This window comes from Buteo buteo, chromosome 6 (assembly GCF_964188355.1).
Source record: "Buteo buteo chromosome 6, bButBut1.hap1.1, whole genome shotgun sequence".
Lineage (NCBI taxonomy): Eukaryota > Metazoa > Chordata > Aves > Accipitriformes > Accipitridae > Buteo > Buteo buteo.
This window is the reverse complement of record NC_134176.1, coordinates 52,894,456-52,919,925: the sequence shown is the minus strand read 5'-3', so window position 1 is coordinate 52,919,925 and position 25,470 is coordinate 52,894,456. Positions and strand designations below refer to the sequence as shown.

The 25,470-nt window shown below is 38.2% G+C and overlaps 1 protein-coding gene across 2 annotated transcripts in view; it reads right to left on the bottom strand.

The window, feature by feature from the left end:
• Positions 1 to 25,470, bottom strand: part of TTC17 (tetratricopeptide repeat domain 17) — a 62,184-nt gene that overhangs the window by 29,377 nt on the left and 7,337 nt on the right. The window contains exons 2-17 of one of the 2 annotated variants that reach the window (XM_075030948.1): positions 18,022 to 18,111; positions 16,318 to 16,487; positions 15,190 to 15,301; positions 13,479 to 13,610; positions 12,708 to 12,817; positions 12,272 to 12,416; positions 11,753 to 11,892; positions 11,376 to 11,536; positions 10,949 to 11,061; positions 9,487 to 9,627; positions 8,934 to 9,049; positions 7,617 to 7,791; positions 6,953 to 7,030; positions 3,897 to 4,121; positions 1,519 to 1,705; positions 458 to 541 (exon numbers count right to left, since the gene is read on the bottom strand). In XM_075030948.1, the coding sequence (XP_074887049.1) occupies positions 458 to 541; positions 1,519 to 1,705; positions 3,897 to 4,121; positions 6,953 to 7,030; positions 7,617 to 7,791; positions 8,934 to 9,049; positions 9,487 to 9,627; positions 10,949 to 11,061; positions 11,376 to 11,536; positions 11,753 to 11,892; positions 12,272 to 12,416; positions 12,708 to 12,817; positions 13,479 to 13,610; positions 15,190 to 15,301; positions 16,318 to 16,487; positions 18,022 to 18,111 (2,179 nt within the window). The remainder of the gene's footprint in view (positions 1 to 457; positions 542 to 1,518; positions 1,706 to 3,896; positions 4,122 to 6,952; positions 7,031 to 7,616; positions 7,792 to 8,933; positions 9,050 to 9,486; positions 9,628 to 10,948; positions 11,062 to 11,375; positions 11,537 to 11,752; positions 11,893 to 12,271; positions 12,417 to 12,707; positions 12,818 to 13,478; positions 13,611 to 15,189; positions 15,302 to 16,317; positions 16,488 to 18,021; positions 18,112 to 25,470) is intronic. The other variant, XM_075030949.1, reaches the window with a different exon arrangement.

Here is a 25,470-nt window from a genome sequence, read left to right as displayed (position 1 = left end):
TTCAAAATAGAGTGGCTATCATTAAGGTTTGACTGGACAACTTCAACCTTTTGAGTTACAGCCATTTTTGAAGAAGATCTTAATAAAAAGTAAACAAACATTGTATTTTGTTTCCAGAACAGTGAAAGTGTCTCTTGTGATGAAATGTGCAAGTTCCACTACTGCTTACGGTATCTGTTGGGATTTTTAAAAGAAGAGTGACCTGATACTAAGAGATTCAATGAAAGGTACCAGTGTAAGAGCTGACATTATGGAAGTCAGTAAGAGACCCATCAGCTGGGCCATAATACCACTTACTATAGTACATTTAGCTAAACAGCACTCATTTTTCTGCACAGCTGATGTGCTGTCAATCAGAGCAAAAATACATAGGGCTATAAAAGATAGTATTATTCTAACAGCATACTGGAATTTCAGTCCTAGAATTTCACCTACAATGGCATCATCCATATTTTACCAGGAGATATGTTGGCCTCTAGTCTATGTTTAGACAGCGCAATTCTCGATGCTAAATCAGAGGAGGTTTCTCCATGTCTTTCCACTGGAAAGGGAATTAAAAAAATTATTTCAGAGGAAGTCCTAGCAATACTAAAAATCAAAAGCATTTATCTCATCTAAGGTTTTCATTTAAAAACAAGGGAAAGATTAGATGGAAGGATACCTTAGTAACGATTTGAGAGAGAAGGGATTACAAAATATATTCATAAACGTTCTTCAAGATTGCCCATGAGCAGCATATTAGCCATATGCAAGTACAGACAAAACACTTCAATTATTCAGTGGGATTCACTGAAATGAAAGAATCCATCTCCAAAAGCTATTATTGGGGTTTTTTTTATACAAGTAGTCACTAAGGACAATAAAGCAGTCTATCTCAAATATTTTAAAATATTTTGGGGGGAGAGATTGGGTTCAAAGTCATTCTTCTTACAGATTTTTGGAGAGTTAAGAGCAGTGACCACAGACCCCATATAAACAAAATAATGTTGCCACAATATAGTCTATTCTGTAGAGACTGAACACTAGAAAATGACATCCAAAGTACTGAACACACTGAAAGAATATGAATTAAAACTAAACTGCTCTTCAGCAAATTCTTCAGCTTTAAGAAAACATATCCATCTGACTGTAAAATTTGAAGGGATGTACAAAGGGGTTGTTGAGTAGCCTAGCAGTAGTAGCAGTGAACTTCCATTAATACTAAATCCAACATTCCTCATTTACCAGGAAGAGATATCAGTGAGGCTATTAAGGTATTACTAGACACACTCAGGAAGTAATCTGCAGTCAGTGGCAGCCTTCTAGATATTTAATAAGTCATCCTCAAGCACTTCTTAACCGACTGTAACTTTTCCATTAAAAGCAGTGCCTCAACCTTGGTCCTTACAGGGAGAAAGCACTATAAAGCAAAAGGGAGGATCCTTGGAAAAAAAGTAGAGTAATCATGAATTTCAGGTGCAACACCCAAGGCAAATAGACCCTATTTCACTTGTGGTCCATCTTTCAGCAGTTGCTTACCACTGCACCCAGAAGAGGTGATGTTGTACAGAAAAGGATAAAACTGCAAACAGCGGATCATCTTCAGGCTGCTTTCACACTCCAAGCACTTTGTTGTCAAATCCAGCGCATGTCTGAAAGCCTGCAGGGCTCCACTAATGTTGTTCAGAGCCAGATATGCATTTCCTAGGCTCAAAAAAGTCAGGGGCTGCAAAGAGAAAAGCAACATACCCTACCATAAGTATGTTCAGTATGGAAAACTGAAGCCAACTAGGAAAGACCCCTATCAATCCACACCCTCCCAAATTTGGCTGCAAAGAATTTAGAAAACTTCTTAAATAGGGACTGCCTATTCTTAGAATGGAGAACTAACAGCTTGATGCATTGGTGCTAAATGAAAGCTGTTTTGACATAAGGTTATGGTCAGGATTCCATCTTCCTATGATGAAAAACAGCTATTAAATACACACAAGCTGAATTGAAGCATTAAATACTTAGAACCCATCATAAACATAATGCTTACTGCACAGAGTAGCAAAGAACTAAAATGAAATCCTTGAAGACATTTTAGAATGATTAAAAGTCAGCAAAACCACAAAAATATTACTAGAATTCTAGCAGGACAGATGCATTTCATTTGTCAAGGGTGTTCAGGATTTACTTGAGCAGAACTAGGTTACTGAAAACACCGATGTCACACTAGCTTAGGGGTATACAATTATGTTTGCTTTCAATTCTTTATAAAACTTAGTATTTTTGTCCACTGCTTTTGGCTAGTCTCCCTAAAATATGTTTGTTTTTTTTTAAAGTACAAATTATAAACACCTTTTTCACTGGGTAGAATTTAATTAGCACTTTAATACAGGCACATAGTAAAGCATTACATTTTGTTTGTTGACTGAAAAGTCTTTCACTTACACAAAGTAATTTGCTGCAATTAACAGTATAATGCTAGAATAATGACTGTAATGTTGTAATTTAGCAGTCATTTTTTCCACTGAATTAATTTTACATTCATTATCTGAAAATGTGGAGACTGATCAGTAGCTTAAGATTTTTCAAACTCATCTTAGCTTGTATTATTAAACACCATTCAGAAAAAGGTGCAAGCTGAGCAACAGGATTTTTTTTTTTTTTTAAAGCTTTTGCTAATATAGCACATCCTTCACTCCCTGTAGTTGTAATTCATTTCAGTTTGTATTTACTTCCCATTATAGTCCAGGAAAAACTATTCAAGTACAAATTCTCCTGCCAGATTTTTTGATACAATAGGTATTAAAGGACTGAAAATGCCTGAAAAAACCAGCAGCAGGCATTACTGTAATGAGGTAGGACTCAACAATACTTCTGAAGAAAAGCCCTACTCACAGCACAGTCCTAAGGATCCCTAGTCTCCTCCCCTCCAACATTGTGCTTTCAAGTGTTCTTCTTAAGGCACATCATTCAACCATAGTGCTTTCTATAGTTCCTTTTTGCACTCTTACCTGCCACCCAAAATGGACTAGATTCTTTTCCAACAATTGCAAAATTGTTCCTGAATGCTATATTGAAAAAGCTTATTCTGTTTTTGGCTTTTTTATGTGCTAGATGACTGGTGGCCTAGCAGGTTTAAGCTCTCTGTTTATCTAATTAGAGGTAGAAGCACAGGAAAAAGTCACTTGAACTTCTTACTGAAGCATCTCAAATGTAAGACAAAAACTACTTGCTAAAGAAAAGCTGTCACCCATCACCCCCATCCTCCCCCCCCCCCAATTCCTTTTTACAATTGTTCTGGCCAGTCCAGTAGTTTAAACAGTTTATACAGAAACTTTCTATGTGACATAGATGACAACCTACAAAATGTTTATAATGTTCCCATTCAGAAACACAAAAACCTGTTTTGAATGTATGGTTGGAAGTAACTTCACCAAACAACTAGAACATAGCTTTTTGTCTACATATATAGATGCAATCTAAGGACAAATAAAACTACAGATAAAAAGTCAAGTGGCACAGAAAGATGTCTATACAGCCAAAGATCTTGGTGATATATGTGCTACGTTAAGGGTATTAAAAATCAAGATACAATGCTGACAGCATTTCTGGTTTAGGGGAAAATGTTGCCAAAACACCAGGATTAGATTCCTTGGAGCCACTGCTGATAATACAGGCTTTGGGTGGCAAAAAGTGTGTCATCTATTTTAGAAGAACTTCTGCTCTAGATCGTTTATATTCTCAGCAACTGGCATCACCCCCAGTGCGATCAAGAATTTAAATTAAAATTAACATCTGTCGTAAATCACAAGCTGGAAGTTGAACTGCATGCACAGGTAAGTAAGCATGAGTAAATAACATGTCTTTAGAAAATAATGAAGGAAAAGATGTTCACTGCTGAACAAAAACAAAACCCACCATCTTACCTCGGAGGCATTGATGGCCAAAGCCTTCAGCAGGAGCCTGCTGGCATCCAAATGAAGACCATAATGAATCAAGAGGTTAGCAAGATTGACCAGAGGGATGTCCTGATACTCATGTGGAGCCAAATTAAATGCTTTTTGCAAACAGGTGATAGCAAAGGTGCTATTTCCAACTGCACGCCAGTACAATCCAGCTTCATTAAGCACAAGCCATAGAGGATCTTCTGGCTATAGAAGAGGCAGGGAAAAGGATGAAAACATCCACAAAGAAGCGTCTCAGGAAGACAGAATTGCCTGCCCTTTGGTAAGAAACAAACAAACAAACCTCACCCTTGCATACTACCTTATTAACTAAATACAAATTACTCTTTGCTGTGACAGCTAGCAGATTATTCAATCTGCTCTGCTCTACTCAAATTGACACGATTTATAGTGAACTGTAATTTAGTAGCAGCTGTTGCTCACACTCTGCTCATATGACTGCCTTATATCATGACCACAAAATCCCTTAAAATATACAAGTGATCATGGTTAGCTCGCTTCAGGAAGCAACATTTGTGAGCCACTTCAGAGTCTTAAAATTACATTAAAATAGATCTGTGTAGAAATGTTAGATTTTGAAGGTCAGGCAGTTCTGAAATTGTAATTAGATGTGCTTCCAGGTCCTATATCCAACATCAAGACTTCCTGCCAATTTAAGGCTTCAGAGTTGTTTTTTCTTAGTTTTAGTTATCTATTTGTCTTATGAAAGTTGACAAGTGACATACATTAGATACTGTTCAAAGATTATAAAATAGCAAGCAACATGAGAGGGCAGGTGGAAGAATGAAGGAAGTGTCAAATACACCTCGAACATTCCTTCCTCCTCTCTCACCTATAACAGAAAAAACAAACACTCATCCTAGAGGAGAAAGAGCAAAACTTTAATATACTGACAGGTGGACAGAGCTATGTAAAACATCCACTTTCAGATGGAGCAGTCTGAAACAGTTTAGAAACACTTACATTCTAGTTTTCAATATTTTCAGCATTCCGTGTTACCCAATTCTACAAAGAGTTTAAAGTATAAAAGCAATAACTGAAATTAATGTCCAATCCAACCTACACGTCTGAAGCCTGAATGCATGCATGGGTAGGAAACATGCAGCTAGGATTAAAGCAGCAAAACAGATAAGGATCTTTACAGTAGTATTGTATTAACATAATACAGCTAGCATTACAGTAATATTGTGTTGAAAAAGTTAATCAGTACAAAGATTTTCTTCCAGACTTTAAAAGCAACCTCACACAGCAGGGTTCTACCTATGGTTCAAGATGAACTGGAAGATATCAATAGGATATATTACCTCTTTGTTTGGAGTACCTTACATAATCTATAATTGCAAGTGTATTTATCACCCCTATTTTGCAATGGCACATACACAACATTACTTGCATGTTATTCATGGTAAACTCCTCACTGAATTACACTCCATACACAGGTCTCAATGACCTTTCTTTAACCAACCCTCAGCAAGTTATTAGCACTTTTTCTTTCCCAATACAAAGATACCAACAGTGGCACTCCTGCTCTAGAAAGTTTATCATTAGCAGAACAGGCATGACGCAACAGTGTTCTTACACCAGCATCTAAATGCCTGAGAAGTTCAGACTTTTAGCATGAAGGCAACAGAACACTACAGTTCTGTTTGTGGCCAGTAGGAGCAGCGAGGTGATTGTCCCCCTGTACTGGGCACTGGTGAGGCTGCACCTCGAGTACCGTGTTCAGTTTTGGGCCCCTCACTACAGGAAAGACACTGAGGTGCCGGAACATGTCCAAAGAAGGGCAACCAAGTTGGTGAAGGCTCTAGAGCACAAGTCCTGTGAGGAGCGGCTGAGGGAACTGGGGTTGTTTAGTCTGGAGAAAAGGAGGCTGAGGGGAGACCTGATCGCTCTCTACAACTACCTGAAGGGGGGTTGTAGTGAGGTGGGTGCTGGTCTCTTCCATCAGGAGGCCATTTCCTCTCCTATCTCCAGCCACAAGTTGCAGCAAGGGAGATTTAGGTTGTATATTAGGAAAAATTTCTTTACTGAGAGGGTTGTCAGACATTGGAATAGGCTGCCCAGGGAAGTGGTTGAGTCACCATCCTGGAGGTATTCAAAAAGCGCATAGACAAGGTACTCCAGAACATGGTTTAGTGGGCATGGATTATGGTTGGACTCGATGATCTTGAAGGACTTTTTCAACCTAAACAATTCTATGATTCTACAGTTAAAACCAAAATACTTATGCACTGCAACAGTAAGACATTACACATGTATAGCACTGCTCTCAACAGCATAATAATAGGAACCAACTCCTACTGTTAATTTTTCTTCTGGGTAAGACAGATGTGCATAGTAAATGGTACTGATTTTAGACTAAAAACAATACATACACACACTGCCTTGACACAACTTGTACAAGACAGTTAATTTGAGAAATATCAGCTTGACGCATCAAAAAGAGGCAACCTCTATCTCAATGCTGCCTGTCATTTGACTTGTGATGACTCTCAAAGGCCCCACGCAAGATGGAGGTGGCATTCCGCAGGGTGTTACACAGATGTACATTCTTTGCCCGAGAGTGCTAATTATCCTGACAGAAGATTGACAGAGGCTTCATTTCTTTGGAGGAGGGGGTGGGGGAGAAGACAGGGTAGTGGGGAGGAGGAGGAGGAAGAGCAAAAGGCAGGCATGTAGGGAGGGGTGAAGGATGGAGGAGTAGTTCCAAGCTATTTCTCTCAGTTAAGCAAATGGCTGCCAGGATTAGCTAATATATTGCTGCTCCATGTCCTGCAGTCACAACAAGAACAAGTAACTACAGGGCTGCTTGGTCCACACTAAGCTAAATTGGAGGGATACTTTTCTATATGTTTGTGCTTTACTTGTAAATATGGATTTTTAAGTTAGTTTCATCTCAGTTACAGGCAGCAAATAAGCTTATTTCTTGCGCATCACTGACTGACTTCTTCAGAAGTATAGAAACAAGCCTCAAGTAAGAATTCTGAATTTATCTCATGCTACAGTTTTTGACATACCTTTTTCATGGCATGATCTAGAAATGCTCCTATCTTCGCCTGTGTAATAGTTTGATTGTTGATACGAGACTGCAAAACCTGGACAACAAAGATTTCAATTTTTTTTTTTTTTTTTAAATGAATGAATTTTACAGTATATATCTACAGAGGTCATACAAGTCTCACTTCCCGAAGTCTTCCCTTTAATAAAGCGGAAAAAAACCCCAAACCCAACAATTGTTCTAAACAGATGATGTGAACATGTAGTGATTAAAGCAGCCCACCTCCAGAAAGCAATATGAAGGACTAATCTCGGCCTAAAGCTACCAATTTGGCAGAATACAGTAAGTTATTGGAAACCCCAAGAAGATGAATCATGTCAAGTGACTGTTAGAAGTTTTAAAAGAAAGCAATAATTTCAAATAGTAAATTAAATTTCCTATTCTGTGTGCTTTTGGTCAGCATTTGAAAGAAGTCAGGCAACAAGTCTTATACTGAGTGACAAGTTCTCCCTTTCTCCAGCCCTATTAGAAAGCACTTACTCCCCCTTTTTGGAAGTACTGATTGGCTTGTGATATCAAGTAATCTTTTAAATATCAGTCTTTCATGTTCTGAGTAAGAATTTTAAGGCAACAAAGAGGAGAACTTTAAATCAGAAGAGAACCAACAAGAAAACGTCTCTTACTTGTCTTGCCTGATCATCCGGCATCTTGAATTTCAAATCTAGATTACTGTCTAGTTGTTTGACCAGTATGTTTAGAGATTCATTGTTACGAGCATCAGTAATGGAAGAACAGTCTGGTGCCTGGGTTTCTCCATGCCCAACAGCATCTCTTGGGATATTCAGGATTGGCTGGACTCTAGCACCAAGGAGAACCAAGACAAATTAGTAGCATGTGCTGCATGTCACTGATCCATAAACACAAGAATCAGCTATGTATCAACTGACAAGTCTCATCTTGTAGACTGCCACAAGACATGAGCTGCAAATCAGGAGAGTTCAAGGACCACCCTTCCCTTGAAAAGTTGTTAACAAATAAGGTCTTTACTTTCCATTTTTAAGCACAGAATACCTGTAAATAATGGACAATGCAGCAGAGATATGACACAGAAGGTTCTTAAATTATGCTAATAAGGATTGTATGAAGTTTAGGACTAAAGAGGTAAGTGAAAAAGAAAATGCTGAATTTTTTTAAAGTTTGATTTCAAAAACATCAAGAGGGATCCAAATTATTTGGGAAGAACATTCTAAGTTGAACACTGTTTTTCTTCAAACAAAGCTTCAGGACATTTGTGGATGGGTACCTTTGCTTTAACACATGCTCAACACTAGAATTACACTGACTAGGAGAAGAAAGCTTTCTTATATCACTATTCTAATGTTAAGTGAGTAGGATATTATGAAATTGCATTGATCTATGTAAGGTAGCTATTGCAACATAGACACATTTATTTTATCCTATGTAATAACAAATACTACTGACTATTCCACAACTAAGCTGGTTTTCTATGTCTGTCCAGAAGGAACGAGTGAAGGCTTTCCACTCCTAATCCTTTTTCAGTACTTTCTGGTCTCCACAATTTTCTGTTGTAACAACTAAAGCTAAGAGGATGTATGCAATGTACAACAGTTAATTGTAGTTATTAAACAGATACCCACCTCATTCTCTCTCAAGGTCTTTAATTTTTTTTAAATATACTCTACAAGACATTCAGACTTGTGCTTAAATCCTCATTCTTTTAGTAATACTGTAGATATTCCATGTATTCACCTTGTACTAACAGTCAGGGAAGAATCACCATGAAATTGGATCTGACTGTTACAGTTACAGCAAAGACAACAATAAAGTCAAACACCCTCCTGTGGAATGGCCAGAGAAAGAGGTCCGAACACATCTGTGCTGTTGATTACGAATTACGCCCATCCTCTCCAGAAAGAAGATACGCATTAAGACATTAGTGTGAAAATTTACAAATATAATTTTTAAACATCAACACTTGCCTGAATCCCCTATTTTCTGGAGGCAGGAAATAAGTTGGCAGTTCTTCTGGATCAGGAATTTTGGGGAAAGATTTCATGCACTCTGATCGCTGAGGCCAAAGAATATGCTGTTTGTCCTAAGGGGGAAAGGAATTATTTTTTATTATTTTCTCAGTATTTTTAATACTCTAATTAACAAGCTAATAAGAACATAAGGAATAGTCTGGAGGAAAAAAAAGAGCAGAGATCTTTAAAACTATTATTTTTCCATCTTTTCTGGAATATCAGCAGTTCAGTTTTCTATCTTTACTTAGCTGTACTGCTTTATTTGCAGCAGATATTTACAAAGGTAGCTAAGAACAACCCCCTCTGTGCTGTAGTAGAGTTTCAAATGATGGGAAACTGGTACAGAGAAACTACAGAGATGCTTGTATGTTGAAGAAATTCAGAATGATTCACTCTCCAGTGCTCCCACACATCAAAACTGTAGCCCAAATGGTAAGAAGTTTCACATAAACAAGGACAAGATTCACAACTCCTCTTTGAAAAGGCAAAGCTTATCCTCTTCACTCACTCTATTGGATTCTACACTCCACACTGAAACGATAGAACGAGCAACAGGGGAAGACTGCAAGGACTGGCTGTGGTCGCTTTGGTTTGCATGAAGGTCCAAATTCACAGATGTCATACTAGAAGTTGAAGAGTCTTCACCAAACTAGAAACAATAGAAAAACATTATTTAATGAAGAGATGGTATATTACTGGCTGAATTTCTGTGCATTATTTTTTTTCCCCCACCATTTATGTAGTTAAGCCTCACTGATGAGCTGAAATCTGGGTAGCAGAAAAAAAGTGGAAATTTAAGCCTCTTGATCCACTGACATCATGGAAAAGTAATATTCATGTTGTAAATAAGTCAACAATGAAAACAAGTGCAAATCAACAAAAAAATGCTAGGGGGTACCAAGCAAACATTTCTAATAGACCGCAAACAAAATCAACTTATCTAGACTGCATAGTAACTATGACCTGAACTAGAGCGAAGACTCATGGCTTGCAAAATTACCTTGATAAACTGAATTTATATAATTATAATAAATAGGAAGAACATCCAAGGAGAAAACATAGCATAATTAAAAATAATTATTCCTGTTTCTTAAACTAGTTAAGGGGAAACTCCAGAACACATTCCACATTGCAAAATAAATGAAACCATAATCTTTATCTGTAGTTCTAGCACAGCGGTGGTGTTGCTTGGGTGGCTGTCAGTCTGGATTTTCAGTATTAGTATGTAACTTGCTTCCAAAACTTCTCAATACTCCTGTATCAGATTTCCTTGGTGAACTGTCTAATTCAAGATATACAATCAGCAAATACTCACAAAACTGTACTAAGCTGTTATGTTGGAATATTCTTTCCGCTAAAGAATAATTCTTGTTCCATATACCACATGTACATTAGAAAAGAAAACTAACTCCTTAGAAAACCTTTGCCTCTTCATTAACATTAGCTGCCTAATGCTTTTTCCTATCCTCTTTGAAGGAAATTAAACTGGAAAATTAAACATGTTATGCTCCTGTTAGCATGCCTGAAATGTAGTATATTTATGAGAAAGCTGTAATTCCTCAAGTGAGGATACTTGTACTTCCTAGAAAGAACTTGGCTGTTCTATGCAGGTTTAAAAAGCAAAGGAGTCAATATAGAAGTGGCTGGTAACTCACAGGAAACTAAGACTTTGGACTAAAGTAAAGTTTTTCAATTCAAATAATTCTAATAGTTCTCTTTTCTAAGTAAGACAAAGTCTTATACAATAAACCCTCTAAATTTATGTAATCCACAGTCGATCTCAGCTTGTATTACTAGCAAAAGAAACTAGCATTAAATACTTTACACTCTGGAAGAGACTAAATGATTTCTCACTATAATCGCCACACCCAAAATGTCCCCCCTTTGTCAAGCCTCAAAAAAATGGAACTATTTTGCTAATAAGGCAAACGGGACCAACTTAGAGCAGTAGTATCAATTCACAGACAAACCTGAACATATTCCACATTTTCAAAAATGTCTCCACGGTGGTAACGAACAGGCTGGTCCCACTGGCAGTGCAAGCTATGCTGCTGGTTGCCCAGTCTACAAATCTGATGGTTCCCTGCAGAGCACAAAACATTTTTTCTACTGTATAAGTGAGCTTTCCAAGGAGACAAAGACAGCATACAGCCAACCCCTCTGCCCCCAGTTCGGTCAATCCTTTTTATTTATTTAATCAGCACAGAGGAAACTCTGTCTTCAAAAGACTTGGAAAAAACCCTCTTCAAGAACGTACAGCAATCCCTTGTTTTAACAAGCAAAATACAACAGCCACTCAGGGCCATTTTAATATATAAAGTAGTTATGTCCTGACATTAATCTGAGTATGTGCAATTCTTCATTGCTATAATGAGCATGAACTCTAAAAATTTGTACCTAATTGAGCTTCTTTTGCCATCTGTGTCTCGTGAATGATGTTCCTCAAAATTTGTTCCTCCTGGATGAGCTTGTACTTGTCTAAAACATCTTGTTGCCTAAGGTAATGGTCATGCTGCTTCTGATACTCCTTCAATTCATTTAATGTTCGCTGAAGTGATCTTGAAAATTCAACAGTAGAAAAGATTTACTTTGAATGCTTTTTAAAATCAGCTTTTCCTACAGTGTTGCACATTTTCAACTGGGTTCCTTACTATGAATAATTTTATTGCATAGTCAAAGAAAATAATTATTCTATTTGAAATGTAAATAATTGCTGCAACAGAACAACAAAAGTGAGATTGTATGAATTGCCACTAGGATGCTTCTTTAGTTACCTATGCTGGGCTTCCAATTTTTGCTCAAGTTTTTGCTGACATAGGACAGCATGCTTCCTTTTTACAGCTTGCTCAAACCCTGGTTTGGCCTGTAGAGCATGATCGTAACACAGGACTGAGTGGTTGTACTCTCCAAGCATCTGAAAGATGACCAAGAGAGAGAGTTAGCCATTGTTTGGTAATATTTAATAAAAAATATTCCACTTTTAAAGTCATTAACTCAAATTTTAATTTGTGGTAACAAGCAGCCTATCATTTCTGAAACTTAAGCCACTATATCTGCTAAAGAAAGGCTGCAAGAGAATGGCCTTGGGCTTTATTTCCAAGCGCAGATAAAAAAACTTCACTAAAAGACAGACTTTTGGATGAAAATACCTTGACAAAATCTTAAACATTAAGCGTGAAATGCACGTGGAACACAAGACACATTGTAAGAGAGTAAAGCATTACAAGTCAAGCCAGAAAGATTAAATAATACTCAGTTTTCTACAAGTCTTGGAAAATAAAGATAGTATTTACTGCATATATATTTCCCAAAGTGTAATAGCTGGTAAAGAAGTCACTGTAATCCAGAGCTGCATGGACCACAATAGCTGCATCTGCAGAGAAATGAGCCCGGTGCAGGATATTTGCCAAATTCACCAGTGCAATATCTTTATTTTGCCTAAAAGAAGAAAAGAAAATGAAAAGAAAAAAAGAAAAAACAGACATTAAAAGAAGCTCAGACTGTGTAAGAATCATGCATAAGGATACCTTCATTCCTCAGTCACATATTAAATATATAATTCAATAGAAAAATATCTAAACTATATATATGCCTAGTATAGCACATAAAGACTAAGAACAAGTAATATGGATTATTCCTTAGGATACAGTCTTAGGAACCAAAACCTGTTTACTAACTAGGTTAACTAGAAAAGCAATCTGAAAAGAAACCTTTATTAGCAATTCTTACCTTGAAGAAAAATGAAGGGCACGCATAGCACATTCTACTACTTGGTATGGTTCGTTCTTTATTCGCCAGTAAAAAGAAGCCATATTATAGAGTACCCATGAAGATGAGTTCTGCAGTAAAAAGAAACACATGAACTGTACTAAGACATGAACTAATTAGGGCTTTAATTAGTATGGGATGGAAAGCTGAGCACCAAACCTGCTCTAAGTTATCCTCTTCCTCTAGAAAGCTGCCATTTGGCAATAGTTGTGAACATTCAGGAAGAATGAACTAGCACATAAATGTATTAAAGAAACAGAACTGCCTTTCAGATAGATAAAAATTCAAAATGAGACAAAATGAGAGGTGGCAGTAGTTTAAGCATCAGCAGCTTAGCTGGAGTTCAATGAGAATTCCTGTATTTTGCAGGAAGGCATTTAATAAAAACATACACAATTCAGTACTATTGTTTCTTTGTTCTTTAAGTACCTGCATTTTTGTTTAAAAGCTCTTATTACCTTGACAGAGCAATGAATGTGGCTTTCCAGACCACCCAAATACATGAGTCATTGAAGATGACAGTAAGTGTCTATTTACTGGCTTTGCATGATGCCTTCTCCTACCTCTGCTTGCCTAGCAGAAAATGTTTTTAGTCTGCCTTTTGTAACTGAAATGTAAAGCAAAAATATATGAGCAAAACTAGTACTGGATCTGATTGCATGTACCAGGCATACCTAGTCTTGTGAGACCCTTCTAGCACTCTGTGCGTACAGTAAGATTACGGTTTCATACCTTCATTAGCCCGTCATAAATACGATGACCTATTTCCTCTATACTTCTTCCCAGCCTCCGTGATAAGTATGTGAAGATTGGATCTTCTTTAGGTAACAAGGGTGCGGAAAGATTAACTCTTTCTTGGACACCCTAAAATAAAAATTGAATATAGGTATTTTCTGACACTTTAAAAGTAGAGAAATATATGCAACAGCATGACTCCCAGGGAAATTTACAGCTTGGTTATTTTACATTCCTATTATTCTTTCATATCAAGATCTTAGGGACTTGACAGGATAATGTCACCTTTGACAGATGAATAATATATATTATTATAGACATGCAAACACTAGAAGCAACCAAAAGCAGCCTCTGCTTGTGAATGCTATAGGAGTGTCCTGGCTTCAGCTGGGATAGAGTGAATTGTCTTCCTAGTAGCTGGTACAGTGCTATGTTTTGAGTTTGGTATGAGAAGAACGTTGATAACACTGATGTTTTCAGTTGTTGCTAAGTAATGTTTGGTCTAATGTCAAAGATTCTTCAGGTTCTCATGCCCAGCCAACAAGAAGGCTGGAGGGGCACAAGGAGTTGGGAGGGGACACAGACAGGACAGCTGAACCAAACTGGCCAAAGGGATATTCCATACCATGTGATGTCATGTCCAGTATATAAACTGGGGGGAGCTGGCCTGGGGGGAAGCAGATTGCTGCTCGGGAACTAATTGGACATCGGTCAGCAAGTGATGAGCAATTGCATTGTGCATCACTTGTTTTGTATATTCCAATTCTTTTATTATTATTATTATTGTCATTTTATTACTATTATCATTATTATTTTCTTCCTTTCTGTCCTATTAAACTGTTCTTATCTCAACCCACGAGTTTTACTTTTTTTCCCTCCCGATTCTCTCCCCCACCCCACTGGGTGCTGGGGGGGGGGGGGGGGCGCGAGCGAGTGGCTGCATGGTGCTTAGCTGTTGGCTGGGGTTAAACCACAACATACATCCAGACCCAGGAACAGAACTAAAAACCTACAGTTCCTATTTTGTCCGTAACAAAATCCTTATTTGTAGATGAAAAGTTATTTTAAAGACTTGTAATAAAATAGTTAGACACATAAGCACTGAAGCTGCACCTGCGTTAGAAAATTTGCTTATATAATACTGTTGACAAAACCAATTTTGCACCACACTTCCACTGTAACCTTTCTAAAGCAGATGAACTTTGTACTAGTAAAGAACAATTATCTCATCCTCTGGGTTAGGGCTTGGCATTCAGATACCAAAGAGACAGTCAAGTTTGTCAGGGGCTACCAACAAGCCTGCAAACAATTTCCTGACCCTGATCTTCATACAGTTTAACAACCCTGTTTAGTGCTCTCCAATTTTCAACTGAAACAATTCACCAGTTAGAAGCATTTCCAGTGAAAGCTACCATTTTACTAATGAAACGTGTGTTATGAAAACAAAATACTCCACGTTCCTAAAAATGCCCTCTAAAATGAGGTAAACAATAAAAAAAAGAAACAGGATCTATATACCTGATGGAACTGTCCTCCTATAAGCAGGTACTTTAACTGGGGCACAACTGTGGTTTAAAAAAAGTCTGAAGCTCTGAAGCAGTCTTGGAAGATTACAATACTTTTCAACCTTGACTGAGAACTGTCAGTAAGGGTTTTCTATTCCTCTTCCTGACAGGGAAAAAAAACATACTTGCATTTGCTCGCTTACCCGTAAGTGCTGAAAAGCATGAATACTGTATGGAAGATCTAGAACTTTTGTACAGTCTGGCTGCTGCAGGTCTGGAGGCACTGGAGACTTTGTGTCTATATAGTCTTCAGGGCTGAGGACATAACAACATAACACAGCAGACTCCAGATTAGAATACTCCTAAAGTTCATAAGAGACAGTATTGTAGTTGACAGACATAGTATTCTGATTTGACCATTACAAAAATCTTGTGTTTGAGTGCATTAGACCATTTCTGATGTCTTCCCAGATTTCAGTTGTATCAGGATGTCATCACTATAGGATAAAGTAAATAAATTTGTCTGCTTTAGAGAAAACATCAACATTTGGATAGCCTCCAAAATGTATCAGCATCAACCTAGTGTATCATTACTATGATTAATGATCTATCTGCCAGGCAAATGGCAACACATGCAGATTACGAGACTCTTCAACTGAAACAAACAAACCAACCAACCCCAAGTATTAGTGAGAAGCCTAAATGAAGGTATCTGAGGATAAAATTAATCTTTTCCCACTTCAAGTACTCATCTGATATGTTAAAAAAATATAACTAAAAAACCAAAAGTCAGCCCTGAAGATGAATTACCAATGAAGCTGAATGTCAAGTAGACTGTCCACACACCCTTTACTTGCTAAACACAGGGGATGAAATATGACCAGAAGGTTCAACAGCTTGGTAATCAACAGAATTTCATTCAAATTTAAGTCAAGACAGTTCCCACTAAAAGAAGTGTATCTAACTCAAAACACCCAAAGCACACTCAAGCAAATTCAACCCCCTTCTACATGATGCACTTCATTTTAATTGATGTCTGGTCATATCAGTACAGAGTTACAGCAGTAGAACCGACTGGGAGCCCAGGAATAGAATGGAGAAGTTTCAGGGTAGGGCTAACATGGACAGTTTGGGGGAGACAGCACTTCTGTGTCATACCCTTTCATAATTAGTGACGGAGGTTGTTTCAATCTTATTCTACACTAACACAAAATAAAACAACTATGATCTAAAGAACAGTCACTGATACATTTTTCTTTTTACTTGCATTTAGAGGTTTTGTTGATTTTTTTCATTCAGTAAAAATCTTAAAATGTAAAGCATCTTATTACCGGATATCTTTACTCTCTAAGGTGATGTACGTGCCGTCGTATAGATCTAGGTCCCCCAAGGGCACCTTTGCTTTAATGCAGTCTGGATCCTCTTTATTATGCCTTTGTTCCAGCCCTGTGTCTCTGTCCTCATTTTCCTCTATATGAATCTTTTGAGCAACTAACTGTTTCTGTAGGAACAAAAAAAAAGGAAACAGAAGAATGTATACTGATGAAAGCAAACTATAGCTGTTAGGAGTTGAACAGTGCAACTTCTTCCTAAAAACAAAGTCCATTTGAAGAAAATCTAAAACAGTGTCTTCAAATTCTGGGAATATTTCCCTATATTTTATAACATCTGTAGGACATTTTTTCATTTAGATAGAATATAGATACTTTCATTAGGGATAATATGACTTGAACAGGCCCTTATTTCTCCTGCTGTACCTAAAAAGAGGGCTAATAGCATTCCAAATTCGTGGTAGGCCATTCAGAAAAAGAAGAAATAGTTGTTAATAGTATTTCAACTTTTCCATATTTGGACCCTTTTCCTCCACTGTAAGACCTCATGGAAATAATATTAGAGATGACAAACAAGATGAACTTCTTAACCATTCAGGGTGCTACATATAACTGGGGTGGCAGGCTAAAACAAAAATGGAGACTAATTTCTATAGATCATCTTATAATGTGCCTTAGGAGCTACCTTTCGCCCCATAAAGCTCATGGATATTGATTACTATGAGCAGTGAATGGACTAACGATCTGTCCCAGCACAGTAAGCTGTATTTAATTCTCACCTAGATCTGCAAACTGAAAACCCATTAAATATCATAAGGATTTGTATATGTAAAATGAGAAGAAAAACTGCATTTTTAAAGCCATACACATTTGATTACATGCTAAAATGCAATACTAGAGATGTATACAGTAGTAGCAACTTGTACAAGATCTTAAAATAGATAACTTCTGCTGAAAGTCATTTGTATGCCACAAATGATACATTCGTGATTTCCAAACCCACAACCCATGTCCTGAAAATCTTACAACTATTGTTCCATCCATAGCTAAAATGTCCATTACCACAAAAATGAGTATACCTCAATGAGAAAGACTGGCTGAATACAGTCAAACAAGGGGCAGTCCTGCTTTTTTTTCCCCTCCCTTCCACTTCTCCCATTCACCTGAAGCTACCTCTGGTGCTCATCTAACTTCCCAGTTAGCTAGTTACACTAATCTGACAAAACCAAAGCTGGCACAAGAGAAAGGAGTACATGGCCAGAAGAAAGGCTGTGAGCTGTTAGCTTGCCCAGTCTGCATTATATTTAAACTTTAGTTTAAGTTATCAGTTCGAAGTTCATTAAAGCCCTTTTCAGAAGGGTGTTCTCAGATCCTTTTTCAATAATAAATGGGTTTGAAGAAAAAGAGAGGTGACCTGCTCTGTATTCTTCTGGAATATAGCAACAGAATCCAGTACCTAAATGACTTGACTTTAAAAAGTTAGGATTTATGGATAACAACAGGGAATGATGCAACTGGGGACAATGATTACCAGTTGAGCAAACTTGAGGCACAAAATTCTTGAAGTCTGAAGAATTCTTCATCCTTTCACTGAAGAAGAATTATGCCAATAATGACTTCTGTTCTCCATCTAAATCTATCACTAAAAAGCCTGTGAAAAAAAATCTGTATTTTCAGAAATTAGTACTTAACATTATGCTTTACCTCCAGTTCTTTGAGGTAGTTAACTGTTGTTTCTTGTCTCATTAGTATTACCAAATCATGTGGGTTCCTCAAGTTCATTGGTGAATCCACCTGCAAGACATTTCAACAGTCCATCATGTAAGACATTCTCCTAATTAGAGTGATTTTAAAAGATAAGATGTTCATTCAACTACAGTTTGTCTGTTCAGGGGTTTTCTGTCCACTCAGCATTCATGGTATGTCCATAATTTCAATCTGTACTTCAAACAACATGCATAAGAGGCAAGTAAATTTCTCACAACAAACATTACTAAGAGTATCTACTGCTGCAATACTAGATACCTTAAATTGCAATCGCAAAACCCTGTTTGCTTTTATAGCTTTAAAATTCCTCCATCATGTCCCTCAATAGGCATAAAGTACTTCAGCTTCAAGTCAACTCCTTCATGCAACTAATTTAACACAACAGCCTAGCATTAAGATCTATTGCCTTCAGGATTAAGACGTAAATGAACAAAATCAAGAGGTAAGCAGGCGAAGACTGAAAACTCTGTTACAGAAGACCGTGCTACAGCTTCCATAGCTATGCACAGGAGTTGGCAGCTCAATGAAGAGCGACATTACAGCTAAGTCGCAGACAAGAGTGGTTACATGCCAGACCTTTACTGGTCCCTAACTGGGCTCAGTAAGCTATGGCACTTCACAGCTGAAACGCCCCAGCCTTGTCCTCATGCCAAATCAATTCTGCTGCCTGACCGGGTCAGGGAAAGTCACTACAGCTGAGAAAGTGGTGTACGAGCAGCTGAGCTGATCCAAAGGCTCACCACAGCTGAAAGGCTCACCTCCAGGCTTCCAGCCCCATTCCCTCCAATCTGTCAGTGCGGTATCAGTTAGTCCTGCACACCAGCTCTGCTGCCCACCAGGCTTTCTTGTGAGCTAACCCAAACTCAGCAGCTGAAAAGGATGCAATCCCCTACCAGTTGCTTTATCTGAACTAGTAAATTAAATTAACTCATGGAGGATTCAATGACTATGAGAACAGAAGGAAATGGACAGGAGTATGTGCTGAACAGGATGAAAGGACAAAGGGCGACAAGGACAGTAAGGTCTTGCATTTTTAACATAATGACTGTTATGGTAGACGGTCTACACCAAGATGTTCCTGGATCTGCTCAGTTTCCATTCAAGCTTTCAGGATATGGAACTACCTACTGCATAAAGATGCAATCACTATCTGTGCGTTAGTGCTAATACCTCTACATGGGCTGTCCACCCCCATGATATCTGTCCAAACTTGGTGACACTACAATTTAATGGAAAAGTTTGCCATATATACACGTGCAGGAGCACCTCTGAGCTCCACCTCTTCATTTTTTCCCAACTTTGCAAACAACTTGACACGTTTCTGGGAATCTCTCTCTTATTGCAGAGAACTGCATCTCCAGCAGGACCACAGCAAATTTCCTGGTCATTTTAATGTGTTCTGTCAACAGATTAGGCCTTAGGTCATGTTTTCTTGGCTGTGACTCAGATAAGAAGCTCCAATCTACTTTCTTTGGACTACTAGCTGTGAAGTCTACACTCCTTGCAAGCCTCCCTACTGAGTAAGGATCCTATCCTCTAAGATGAAAACATTTGTTCCTTTTACGCTGCCCCCACCTCCCCCCCCCCCCCCAAACCCAAAACAACCCTAAGGGTGGTTTTGGCTAAATTTTGCTAAGTATTCCTTTCCAAATCAAAAGCTGAACTGCTTCTTTTAGTATGGAGCCATTTTGGCAGGTGGCTACCTACACCAGTCCAGATACTTACATGTAATTCATTTTCTGCCTTAGCAAAATTAATTCTCTTATATTACCGGATGAATAGAAAATAATAGGTGCTACTGACACCAGTTAATTTTTACACTATGAATTAGGGGATTATGGATTTAACTGTTGCCAATAAAGGGTAACCGAGTATCTTCAATGATCCAGAGAAGCACAGAAAATACCATATTAAAAAAACCTAACAATGTTGTTAGTTGAAGTATTGAAAGTCCACAGTGTTTTACTTACAGTCATATTTCCTCCTATGGGCCCCACCTCACTTTGAGCTGGTTGCACACAAAACCAGAGTTATGCACTGAATGTAGCACTTGTTTCATGCCTCATTTGCTAGAGAAACTACTGTGGTATGTGCAAGCAAATGAGATGAATTTGCAAAGAAAATAAGGGAAAGTTTTACTGTGTTTAAAGCACTTAATCGCCCATTCCAAAATAGCACTGTTCCTCTGACATCTAAAGCCTGCTTGCATGACACTACACAGTCACTGAGGGCAAAGTCAACTATCAGCTCCACTTTCAGCGACAAACTGCATCTGAGGAGCAATTTTTTGCAGGGAGTTATGCAGGCATCAGCATTTAGAAAGCCTTATTCTGAAAGATGAAGGATCTCAGTTTATCATTCATTCAGAAACAGAATGATATTCAGGGACAGCTTCTGTTTTTAACTTTCGACAAAACAGTCTCATGAGAGTTAGGTCAGAATTTAGCGTTTGGGAATTTGGAGTGGTATGTTACCAATCCAGCATGCACAGGTTGACAGAAAAGCAATGCAACAAGTACTGAAATCCTATCAACTACTACCTGGCAGCAGAAATCAAAATAACAACAACAAATAGCAATGTCAGTGAATTCATTCATAAAGTTATGACAATCCACCAGGAAATAATCTCAAGTTAAGTAGCATGCATGATATGTTTCTTTAGTCTTCAGATTTTCACTTCCAAATCTGACCTCAGTTTGCCACCAGAAAATGAGCACTTTCTAATAAAAGCAAACCCCTTCAACCTAGTAGAAAGTTAATATTATTAAATAACCTTAGCAGTCATTACCTCTTTAAGACCAATGCAGTGTGTAAACAAAAAGCTCTAAACCCAAAACTTTAGTGGTTAATCCAACCTTACATTTATTTACATTTGATCATTTCTGACTCTGAAAGTTCAAGACTTCCACTGCAAGAAATTATCAAAGACTATTATTAGCTCCTAAAAATAAAAATCCATTTTAGGTGCAATAATTTCTGAAAAAAGAATTTGAATGGAAAAATTAAGCAGCTACACTGGACAATCATACAAGGTTTGCAGAGGAAACTCGAGCCAGCACATCCACTGCATTCAGAGCACTTTGCCAGCTTGTAAAAGTGGGCCAAATATACTGTATCAGTTCTTATACTCTTCAGTTTATATATTTACAGTATGAAGGCATCACAAAATGATAACTGAGGAAATAAAAAGCATTCAGAGCTACAAAAAAATGCTATATGACATAAAAGAAAACACATTCTTAATTGAAAACCACAGGTCTTATTGTATCATGCCTACAAATGAAGAAAATAATGCCAACTTGGCCTTCAACAGGCATCAGTTTGGAGGACAATGGTGCTCAAACTTAAGAATTTCATAGAGTTTGAATTGCAATTTCCTGATCTGCTCAGATTGATCAAAAAAAAAAAAAGAAAAAAATCACCCTGCTGTCAAGTAGGGGAATTCTCCCTTTTCTTACTACCTGTAATCTTATAGCTCTACTGAGAAACAGGCCAGCCAATTCAGCTGAAAAATAACTTAAAAGATTAAACAATTAGTTTTCCGCCAGATCAGCAGGCTAGTCTGAATTGTCCTCAGGTGAGCACTTCATCAGCCCCCTCTTCAGAGCAACAGCCACGTGGATCTCAAACTGCAACATGTTCCTCTCAGATCCAGCCAGCAATACTGTCAAGACTTCTGGTTCATTACCCAGCTTCTTTACAACACCCCCCCCCCCAGCTCAAACACTTTTCCTTTACAGTCCCAGCCACTTCTACAGCTGAAAAAAGACAAAGCTGACCTACTCAGCTGTGAAGAGCACCAATACTGCATTGCCATTGATAGCAGTAAATGCCACCTCATGAAGAATTTAGTACAGCAAGTAGGTAGCAAACAAAGATGTAGTATCTGCATAGCAGCAGTGGTAAAGATAAGTGGGCAGCAGCATGTGCTGAAATCCAGAACACCCACTCGGAGCCCTGCAGGGCTTACCACCTGGGTGCTCACACTTTGCCCTGTCCTTGCTGCCACCTGGCATCTTCCTGCCTTCCAGTGCAGCCATATCCCAAACCCCAGAAAATTATACTCTAAATAAAAACGTAACACTTGCCAGAACTTCCCTGGGGGCTGTTGCTTAGAAAGAGATGACAACATACCCTGAAGATACAGAAAAGTCCTCAGAGCTTCAGTCGCCTGTCAAATAATTCTTTAGTCAGAAATACAACGGTCCAAACAAAATGTATTTGATGGAAACCTGAAGACTGTTCTGGATTACACCCCTTCCTTCCCACAAGAAAAATACTCTAAAGACTCTAGGTAGATTTTGGAAGATGCTGGTTTCATTCAGTCTCACATCGTGCTTGTGCTCTTACAGACACTCACCACCTCTAATAGTCACCCAGAGACTGATCTGGTTGTGGAAATACCTCCAGTTTCAAGAGAGTATTTAAAACAAAACAAGAAGAGGTTGGTTCCACAAGAGAAGTTCTGCATAAAATATCAACTTATTTTTCTTTCCTTTATGTCTGTTTGCCTGTGTACAGTTGAACTACACCTTCGTGGCGTCCATTAGAGAAAATATTGCTTTAGACAGGTAACAGTAAGCAACGTGAATGGTACTGGATCATTTTGAGGAAAGAGCACATTACATCCACAACTGCATACGATCTTACAGTACAAATGTTAGGTATTTACTAGCTCATAGCCATAGCTCCCCTCTTTTATGACAGCTCAAGTATTTGCAAATAATTGTGTATTGAAAGCCTCCTGCTGTGAAATAAAAAGGCCTATGTGGCCCCGATCTTACTAAGCCTCACCAGACTTGCTGATGATACAGTCCTGGGACCACTGGAATGAACAAAAGTTTGTATTTGTTCTAAGCACTGCTGGAAATGTGTGTGGTACAGTGTTTGCATTTAATGTCAGTTTTTAAACAATTAACTAGTAAGGAAAATGGAACAAAACTTTGCTCTGGAAACTAGCATAGGTCTGACTTCAACAGTTAAAACCTTATTAGGGTGTTATTTCAAAGCTGTCATGTTTCATTTCAACACTTTAACAGCTGCAATCAAATACCCAGGTGTTCTCAGATGCTTCTTTTTATGTTAGGACTGAATCTACGGCCACACAGGATGTGGTCTCACTTTAGTGTGTTACAACCTCTTCCCTGCCACACAGAAAGTTGCAGATACACCATCTCCCTCTCCCCCGCCCCGCCACCGTGTTAAAAACCAATGCAAGGATCTGACTTCAATTCAAACACAGTGAACAGGAAAAGAACAGTGCTGAAAAGATTTCCTTGAACTTCTGATGGCTACTATAGCTACACTGCAGAAAGCCTGCCAGTAAACAACTTTTAGAATAAGTGTTCTCTGTTCAACTTTGCCCAAAGGTGAAAGTTTCTTTATAAAGCACAGTTCAAATTTATTCACTGTCACAAAGTACACCAAGTACCTGATTCAGCAAGAAACACACAGAATTTGTGTAACAACAACAAAAAAATGTCAGAGTTGAATCAAACACCGAAGTTTTAGAGTCTCCTGTGCTACCTGCATAAATCAAAGTCTCTGAATAATTAGACTTGTAAGTTTTGCCAAACATTCCGGTATATTTGTCCCCATGATCCAGTTATATTGCACCAGGAAGTAAATTTTTAAAACGAGGGTCAATAAATGCCTCAGTCAGCTACTTTTAGGTAAGGGTTTTTTTAAAGCACTGTGGAAATCCTACTGTTAACTGAGGCACAGGAGCGCCAAAATCAGAACAGCTGTTAGTGTCTCTGCAGATCCTAAAACCATTCTACTACATGCAGAAGGCAGATTATGACAGAAAGAAGCTGGAAAAGATACTACATCAAATGATGGCACACAGGAAAATGGGCTCCTCATACCTGTTTTATAGATAGTGGATCTTTTGTCCCTGTACTTGCGAAATGAGGGCAATTCCCACTCAAATAGGCTGGAACTCCTTGCAGTCTCAAGTGGGAGCGAAGTATCTAAAAACTGATGCTTGCCTTTTGGTATATTCTTGCTGTCTTGGGATACTCTACACTCCAACATGACACTACTGCGGCATTTCTGAAAAAGCTGCAAAAAGTTCTGTAAAGGTTTCTGTGCAAAACAAGCTACAAAACTGGAAAATATATGCTTTGGCTTATCCAAATGATGAGCAGGCAGTGTCAGAAGACATGTGTTTCAAGGGATAACACCGGAAAATTCACAGAAAAATGATGCTGAATTGAGTTTTTAGAATAAGTACTGAGCCATTACTGAGCTGCAGAATCTGTTAACAAACAGCATTAGGTATTTGGATATTATTAAGAGCAGCCACGCTACAGGGAAAATAGAAATTTTAAACACTTGTAGCACTTCAAACATAAAATCTAACAAAGTTGCAGTATTGCTGAATAGGTCTGCTCAACTGAGATCACTTCCAAAGAGCACACCAGCTATGAGTATCATAGATAACGGATCGAAATACATAAAAGGAAAACAAGACTTTATTTGCAACACCACTTGTCTGCAATGTGTTGTTGGTCATACTTAAGGGTACAAACCAAACTTCCAATGTTTATATTCTAGCTGAGGTTTATATTCTCCAGTAGCCAAACAGATGCCAGCCACACACTCAGCTGAATCAAAACAAGAGATGGAGAAATCACTCATACACATCTGTAATGAACAAGTACTTGTTTTCATAAAGGCAGACTGGTTCCCACTGCCAAATCCTAAAAATATCAGGTGTTCTAATGTTGAAAGTACAGAAAAGGAAAAATACTGATTAGACTTACAAGATACCTAAAAAAGGTTAATCCTGAGCAGTAATTTCTTCAGCAAATGAACAGCAGACAACCCATTAGTTTTTTCTGGTTAAACTTTAAGGGAAATTACTTTATCCAGTGATGTATTTTTAGGGCAGGCACTTTATACCATGGTTCTCATTTCCTAACTGGTTAGTAACAGGTAGGGATTCAGCTTTAAATGTTAATTTAAAAAAAAAAAAAAAAAAAAGAATTCAGCTACATGAAATAACAGTGGATTTCACAGTCTCGCTGACTTTGCTCTTTTGGGTTTTGATGGGGCCTTCAGGCAAAAACATGTGCTTGGGCCACTTCCAGGCTATCCTTTTGCTGCAAAGCTCACAATATGGGGACGGCATGCCAGGCACCGAGCACAGCTTTCACCACAGAAAAATCAGTTTTGAACAGTTGATCATCTTGCCAGTTTGTCTTACCCTTATTTTAAGAGTGACGGAAAACAGGATGAAAGGCCAGGAATTGAAGTGTGAGGATGCTAAGACAAACCCAACCTGGGAGCCACGCTGTGCCCGGAGGGAGGACAAAGGCCGTATGGGAACACCGGGAGCAGAGGAGTGACCAGGACACAGTGCCTACACATGGTCAGAGCCAC